Source organism: Apteryx rowi, unplaced genomic scaffold, assembly GCF_003343035.1.
Source record: "Apteryx rowi isolate R43461 unplaced genomic scaffold, aptRow1 scaffold_1047, whole genome shotgun sequence".
In the NCBI taxonomy this organism is placed as follows: domain Eukaryota; kingdom Metazoa; phylum Chordata; class Aves; order Apterygiformes; family Apterygidae; genus Apteryx; species Apteryx rowi.
In genome coordinates this window covers 129462-136428 of record NW_020447250.1, presented here as the reverse complement: position 1 = coordinate 136428, position 6967 = coordinate 129462, and the positions used below count along the sequence as shown (strand labels likewise).

Genomic DNA, 6967 nt, shown 5'->3' with positions numbered 1-6967 from the left:
GGGACGCGGCCCCTCTCCCGTTCGGGAAGGAGCGTGGGGAGAGCAAAGGAGACGGCTGGGGGTGGGACACGGCCCCTCTCCCGTTCGGGAAGGAGCATGGGGAGGCCGGGATGGCGGAGGCCGCGTCTCTCCCCCCCCCCCGCCGCCTCTCCTCCCTCCGCAGGAGCACAAGGGCAAGGTGACGGCGCTGGAGCGGCGGGTGTCGCAGGCCAAGACGCGCTACTCGGTGGCGCTGCGCAACCTGGAGCAGATCAGCGAGCAGATCCACGCGCGGCGCCTGCAGCGCCTCATCGTGCGCCGGGCCTCGCCGGTGGGGGCCGAGGCCGCCCCCCAGTATGGCGGCGGCGGCGGCGGCGTGGAGGCACCGGCGGCGGGAGGAAGCGGCGGTGGCGGCGGCCGCCTGGGAGCCGAGTGCCCGCCGGCCGACACGCTCTCGGTGCTCAGCCTGCAGACCATCGCCTCCGACCTGCAGAAGTTCGACTCGGTGGAGCATTTGCTGGGGCTCTCGGACGCCACCAGCCTCAACAGCGACGAGATGGAGGAGCGGGAGCAGCGCCGCGGCGCCCAGGGCCACTTCAAGCACCACCGCAGCGTCAGCCTCTAGGCCCGCTCCGCTCTCCTCCGCGCCTCTCTCTCGCTCCCGTCCCTTCCCTCAGGGAGCCCGGACGGCGGGAACGGCGGCACTGCGGCATCCGGGAGCGAAGCTCGGGGAGAGGAGAGAGGATGGCGGCTCCGCGCGGCGCGTCTCCGGCCGCCTCTTCGCGGAGGTGAAGCCCCGGAGGGGCCGGAATCGGCAGGGTTCGCTGCTTCGCCCCTCCGGATTCAGCGGCTCGCCGGAGCCGGGTGCTCCGTAGGGGAGTCGCTCTCGCAACCGCCGGCTTCCCCGGATCCCGGCTCCCGTGGAGCTGCGACGGTGGCTCCCCCTCCTTCCTCCGCGGTGGCTTCAGGCGGAAGAAGCGGAAGCGAGTCGCCGGCAAAGCCGCGCTCCGGAGCCGGCGGCGTCCTCCCCCTTTCCGCGAGGGCCCCGCGCCCCTCTGCCCGAATTGGGGATAAGGTGCCTGGGGCCAGGCCTCCCCCCCACCCCCTTTGCAGGGCCGTCCGGCACGCCGCGAAGGACGGGGGTGCGATTTTTGGGGGGGGGGGGTCACGGGCTTCTCCACTCCCCCTGCCCTGCAATTCCGGTGCTTACGCCCCCAGGTCTCGGCCAGGGAGGGCGGTCGGCGCTGCCGGCGTTTTGGGAAGGGGAGGGAAGAGCGTCAGAACCGCCTTCACCCTCCTCCTTTTCCCCTTGAACTTTGGAGGTTACGTTTGGTTTATTTTCCATCCTCTTTTCCCCCCTCCCCTCCCTTTTCCCTGCTTTCCCGGTGACGGATGAATCGCGGGGAAGCTCATTTGCACTAGCGGGCCGGAGCGGGAGGCGGCGGCGGGGCCGGGAATGTGTCCGTGCCGTGCCGACGCCGGCGCCGCGGGCTTCGGCCGCGCTGCGGCTGCGATGAGAACCGCGCGGTTCGAGGCAGCCCCGGAGCCGGCGGCTCCCTGCGCCTTTTAGCGAGAGTAAAGTTGGTTTTTCTTTCCCCTTCTCCGTCTTCCCATGGAGCGCTGCCTGCTTCCGCCTCTCTTCCCGAAACCGCGCCGTTTCCCTCCACCCTGGCATGGGCATCCTGGCAACGCCGGCTCCCTGCGGCAAACCCGGGGGAAAACCCGCTTGTCCTGGGGGAAGCGGAGAGGGATGAGAGCCAGTGCCCTGGATTTGGGCTTCCGCGATTGCGGATGGCAGGGATGACGCGGAGCCGGAGGCCGTCGGTGTGTTTTCCGCTCTGTCCGCACACGGGTTTTTTTACCCTTTTGCCGCACCTCCGGCACCGCATCCCCGCTCCGTGCCCGGGGGAGCTGCTCGCGATCCTCGGGTCCCGCTCGGTGCTTCCTAAGCCGATCCCGGGGAGAAACGGGAGGAAAACGGGGGCGTTGCGGGGGGAGCGCGCCGGTGCCGGGGGGGGGGGGCTTTGCACGAGCATCCCGGTCCGTGCGCGAGGGATCCTCGGCTCTGCCCAGCCTCGGAGGAGGCGGCGAGGGGGGGAAACGCAGGCGGGAGCCAGCGGAGGGGCGGCGGGGTTCAGCCGGAGCAATCCCGGTGCTGGCGGCCTGGGAAGCGGATTGGAAAAGGGCGGCGGGTGCAGCGGCAGCGGGGATTTAAGGGTCGTAAAAGCCCCGTGGCGGCTCTGTGCTCGCGGGTTTGGCACCGGGAGCGAGGCGAAGGGCCCCGGTGCTCCCGGCTCCGGAGGCGGCGGCTCCGCTCGGCTTCCCGCGGCACTGGCCCTTCCCCCGGGAATTGCCAACCTGGGAAAAGGCTGGATTTTTGCAACCACGTGGCCCCGAGCCGCCGCTCTGTTCCCGGGCTCAAATTCGAATGGATATTGCGCAGGATCCGGGTTATCCCTGGCAGCCGAGGGTGTGGGCTGGAGCACGGGAGCCGGAGTCTTCGTGGATCCCGGACTCGGGGTGAATATCGTGGGAACCGGGAACCGCCGCCAGCAGCCGGCATGCTGGGGACAGGTCCGAGTTACTGAGAAAAGGGAATTTAGGGGGCTCATCCGGCGGCGTTTTTATTTAAGGGGGAAGAGGGAAGGGCAAATTTCCCAAGGGAAATCCCCCCAAAGTTGGGGTAAACCCGAAATCCAGCAGCATCCAGCCCCCGGATGGGTTTGCAAGGGATCAGCTGCAAAAGAGGGGCCGGGAGGCCGAGAGCCCTCGTGGAAAACGCTCCGGCATTCCTGAAATGCTTTCACGTCGCCGGCGGCTCCGGTTTCGGCTGCGTGCCGCTTCCCCCCCCCCCCCGGCGTGGTGGCAACGGGCCTGTTTGAAGCCGGTTTTTCCCGCCGTGCCGCCGGAACGAGCCCCTTCCCGCTCCCCGGAGTCCATCCGGCTGCAAACGAGCCCTTTTCCTGCAAAAATTTGGGAGTTGCCGCTGCTCCGAGCAGCGACGCGGTTAAGACCACGTAAGTTTGGTTTTGATCCAGAAATAAAGCCGTCGTCCCCCGGCGCTTCCGGCACCTTCTTCCCGGGTGGAAACGCTGGGAAGGGGCTGGGACCCTGCGGACGTGGGGCAGAGCCACCCCGGAGGGCGTTTTGGGGCATCAACGGTCCAAACTGGGCTGTTTTGGGTTTTTTTTTTAAGGTTTTTGACTTTTTCCCCCCCCCCACTAACGTAGCTTTACCGATTGGGAGGGTAAAATCATCCCGCTGGAGACCCTGGAACCAGCGGGACCTCGCAGGGCCTGGCACGGTCCATCCCGGCACGGTGCAAAGCCTCGCGGGTAGGAAAAGGAAAAAAGGGAAAAAACCATAAAAATACAGAAACCTCCTCTTCCCACGCCGCTAAAAGCCCGTTTTTTTTCCCGGGGAAGGAGCGCGGACGCGGCGCCGTCGGGGTAACTAGACTTCTAATTTATTACTACTCATCGAAAGAAAGAGAATCCAAAATAAAGGATGCCGGCAGCAGGGAAGCGCAAGGGCACCGCCGAGCCGGGAGACGCCCGCGGACCGGAAAATACAGGAATCTCCGTTAAATTCGGTAGCCGCTGCCCAAATGGCGCCACTCCGACCCGCCGCTTTTCACGGGGCAGGATGCGACGCCTTGTGCGTCTCTCGCTCGCACTGGGCTCCGCAGCCCGGCTGCGCTTCCGGAGGGTGCCGGGCTCCGGCACGGAGCCGTGCCAGCGCCATCCGCATCCTTGGTCCCACGCGGAGCAGCCGGCCGGCATCTCCCCCCTGCTGCCACCTTCATCCGTGCCCGGCCCTCCTCTTCCTCCCCCTTCCCCTGCCCTTACGACGTCCCGCCTGGATTTTTCCGGGGCAAGCGTCTGATCCGTGGGACGCCGGCGGCCTCGGAGCTGCCTGCTCCCGGCCCCCCCGCTCCCGCCCTCGGTTTGGGGCTAATTTGGCCCAAATCGCTCAGTCAGCTGGAACGCGGCAGTRGCGGCGGCGGCGATCGGGCTAACGCGCCGGTCCCGGGACGATCCGAAGGTGGGAGAGYGTTCCGACGTCCAGAAAAAGCCATTCCCCGCTTTGGCCTGGCCAAAATCCAGGCAGGAACGCGAACGATTTGGGATGGTTTTTTTTTAAGGCTCCCCATCGGCGAGCGGCCGCGGGCGCCGTCACGGTTCGGAAGCGGGTTCTTCCCTCGGCCGCGCGTACACGGAGCCGGTGCAGCCGCTGCCGGCAAGGCAAAGCCGGGACGCGCGCCGGGATTTCCCACCGCGGAAGGAGGGGAACGGCCCCGGTGACGCGGCGGCTTTGCTGCCCGCGTCGCGCGTTTAGCGTCACTCGCGCGGATCCGGGGGACGCGGGGACGGCGCCCGGCTTTGCACCCTCTTCCCGGCGCCGCGCGGAGCGGGAGAAATCCCTCTCGGCGGTGCGATCCACGGTGCAATCTGCGGCGCGATCCGCGGCACGATCCACAGTGTGATCCGTGGCGCAATCCGCGGCGCGATTCATAGCGAGATCCGCAATGCGATCCGCAGCCTGAGCCGTGGTGTAATCCGCCGTGCAATCGGCGGCGCGATCCACGGTGCAATCCATGGTGTGATCCGAAGTGCGATCCACGGTGCAATCCCTGGTGCGATCCGCGGTGCGATCCGTGGTGTGATCCGCGGTGCAATCCACAGTGCGATCTGCAGTGCAATCCGCAGTGTGATCCCCGGTGCAATCCGCAGTGCGATCCGTGCATCCTCGGCGGGCTCCGCTCTCCTCCAGCAACCGCATCACCAAGTTTTCCAGCCCTYGAGTGACTTTCCAAAGCCAATTCCTTACACTCCGGCAAGGCCTTTAATTAATTTTTTTGTTTCTTTTTTTTTTACATCCAGTCGTCCCGGGAGCGATTCCCCACGGATGCGGCGGGGGGAACCGGCTGGCACGGGGGGGTGAAGGGGCCCCCGCGGGCTGCGGCGGTGCGAATCCGGGCGTCCGGCGGCTCCCGCGTTCCGAGCGGCGCTTCCCGGGCGCCGGCTTTTCCCGTTTTCCCCGACGTCCTTCCCGCCTCGTCCGGGCGCCGGCTCSTGGCTCTGCCTGTTGGGGGTTTGACTGTGCCCTCGAACAGGCTCTGCCACTTTATTCCGCTTATTATTTTTCATCCCTTTCTCCGGTTTATCGTGAATCCGTTTCCGTTTCATACRTCTTTCCTTTGCTTTCTTTTTCTTGCCTTATTTTTCATCTCCTTCCTTTTTTTCCATAATCTCTTTTTTTCCCTTCGCTTCGTACCTGCAGCACCGGCCGTTCCTCTCACCGACGTCTTAAACTCCTCGTTTCTCCCTTTTTTTTTTAAGCCCAGCGAGTCCTTACTTTAACGTTTCGGCACCTTTTTCATAGCTCGCTTTTGCTTTAAACCCTTCCCGATTCTACATGTTTCAAGTTCCCTACTTAGTTTTTAAAAAAAAAAAGTCTCGCTTTCTTGTGTTTTAGCTTCTTTAGGGAAAAAAAAAAAAAAGTGGTCGTCAAACCTTAATCTTCTTCTTTTGCGTTTCTCCCAATGCTTTTGTGTTCTCACACTTTGCATTTAACCCTTTCTGTTTCTCACTTTTTTTGTGTTTTTTTTGTTGTTTTTTTTTTTCCGTTTTTTTTTCTTCGTTTATTTTTCCCCAGGAAAGACCTAGCTCCCTCGCTGCTCCTCCGAGCCGCCGGGTCTGCGATCCGGAGCCCAAGGATCGAACGCGCGTGCTTCGGCTCCGGAGCGAGGGGCCGGGAACGCGGCGGGAGCCGCCCGGCGCAGCACCCGATGCCTCGAGCCGAAAGCGGGAGAAGAGACAGAGCGAAAGAGAACAGAAAAAATGAAGGGGGGGGAAAAAAAAAGATCATTAAAGAAAAAAATCCCCACTGCAAACTCACGAGTTTTTGCCAAGTCTGTGAAAAACAAACAAACCACCCCAAAGCCTCCGCTAAGCGCACGCAGAATCACTTCACCGAATCGCGTGGTTTTGCCAGCGGCTTTTTTTTCTTTCCAAAAGAAAAGAAAAGAGGGAAAAAAAAAACCCCCCGTCCCCGACCAGCTCCCGTTTCGGGATAATAACTTAGAACAAGACGAGCTCGGGTAGAAAAGCCAAACGGGAGGGAGCCGCGTTTGCGGGGAGCCGCTGCGCCCGGGCTCCGTGCGACCCCGCTGCCGGCTGCTCTCCGGGTGCTCCGGTGGCTCTCCGGGTGCTCCGGCTGCTCTGGTGGTGTCAGTTCTCCTGGTGCTCCGGCTGCTCTCCAGATGCTCTGGCTGCTCTCCGGGTGCTCCAGGTGCTCTGGTGGTGTCAGTTCTCCGGGTGCTCCGGCAGCATCAGCTCTCTGGGTGCTCTGGCTGCTCTCCGGGTTCTCCAGCAGCATCGGCTCTCCAGGTGCCCCATGCTCCGGCAGCTCTCCAGGTGCTCCAGGTGCTCCAGTGGTATCAGTTCTCCAGGTGCTCCAGCAGCTTTCCGGGTGCTCCAGCAGCATCAGCTCTCTGGGTGCCCCAGTGGCTCTCCAGGTGCTCCGGTGGTATCAGTTCTCCAGGTGCTCCAGCAGCTTTCTGGGTGCTCCAGCAGCATCAGCTCTCTGGGTGCCCCAGTGGTTCTCCAGCTGCTCCAGTGGTATCAGTTCTCTGGGTGCTCCAGCAGCTTTCCGGGTGCTCCAGCAGCAGTGGCTCTCTGGGTGCTCCGCCTGCTCTCCGGGTGCTCCAGGTGCTCCGGCGGTGCCGGGCTGGGAACAGTAAATGGGCTGGTCTGGATGAAGCCATGCTGCTGCAAGCTTCCCCGTGGCGGTGTCCTGGGGCGGGATGCAGCGCCGGAGCCGGCGAGCCGGGCTGGGGATGCGAGCTGGGGCTGGGGGGGGAGGAAGAGGAGGGGACGGGTCGGAGACGAAGGGCCCTGCTGGAGGCGGCAGCTGCCGCGAGCCGTCGGCATTGCAGCGGCCGCCCGGAGCGCGGGAAGCAGGGAGAGAGCCGGATCGGGGCGGG

General features: G+C 64.1%; 3 protein-coding genes across 3 annotated transcripts in view; 2 read left to right on the top strand and 1 right to left on the bottom strand.

The window, feature by feature from the left end:
- The window catches only part of SH3BP5L (SH3 binding domain protein 5 like), a 4055-nt gene extending 2476 nt beyond the window's left edge, over positions 1 to 1579 (top strand). The window contains exon 6 of the mRNA XM_026068180.1: positions 164 to 1579. Coding sequence (XP_025923965.1) covers positions 164 to 604 — 441 coding nt within the window. The 3' untranslated portion in view covers positions 605 to 1579. The remainder of the gene's footprint in view (positions 1 to 163) is intronic.
- Positions 1 to 6967, bottom strand: part of LOC112967213 (zinc finger protein 11-like) — a 108366-nt gene that overhangs the window by 20679 nt on the left and 80720 nt on the right. The gene's annotated exons all lie outside the window — the stretch shown is intronic.
- The window catches only part of LOC112967127 (zinc finger protein 501-like), a 109327-nt gene that overhangs the window by 29542 nt on the left and 72818 nt on the right, over positions 1 to 6967 (top strand). The gene's annotated exons all lie outside the window — the stretch shown is intronic.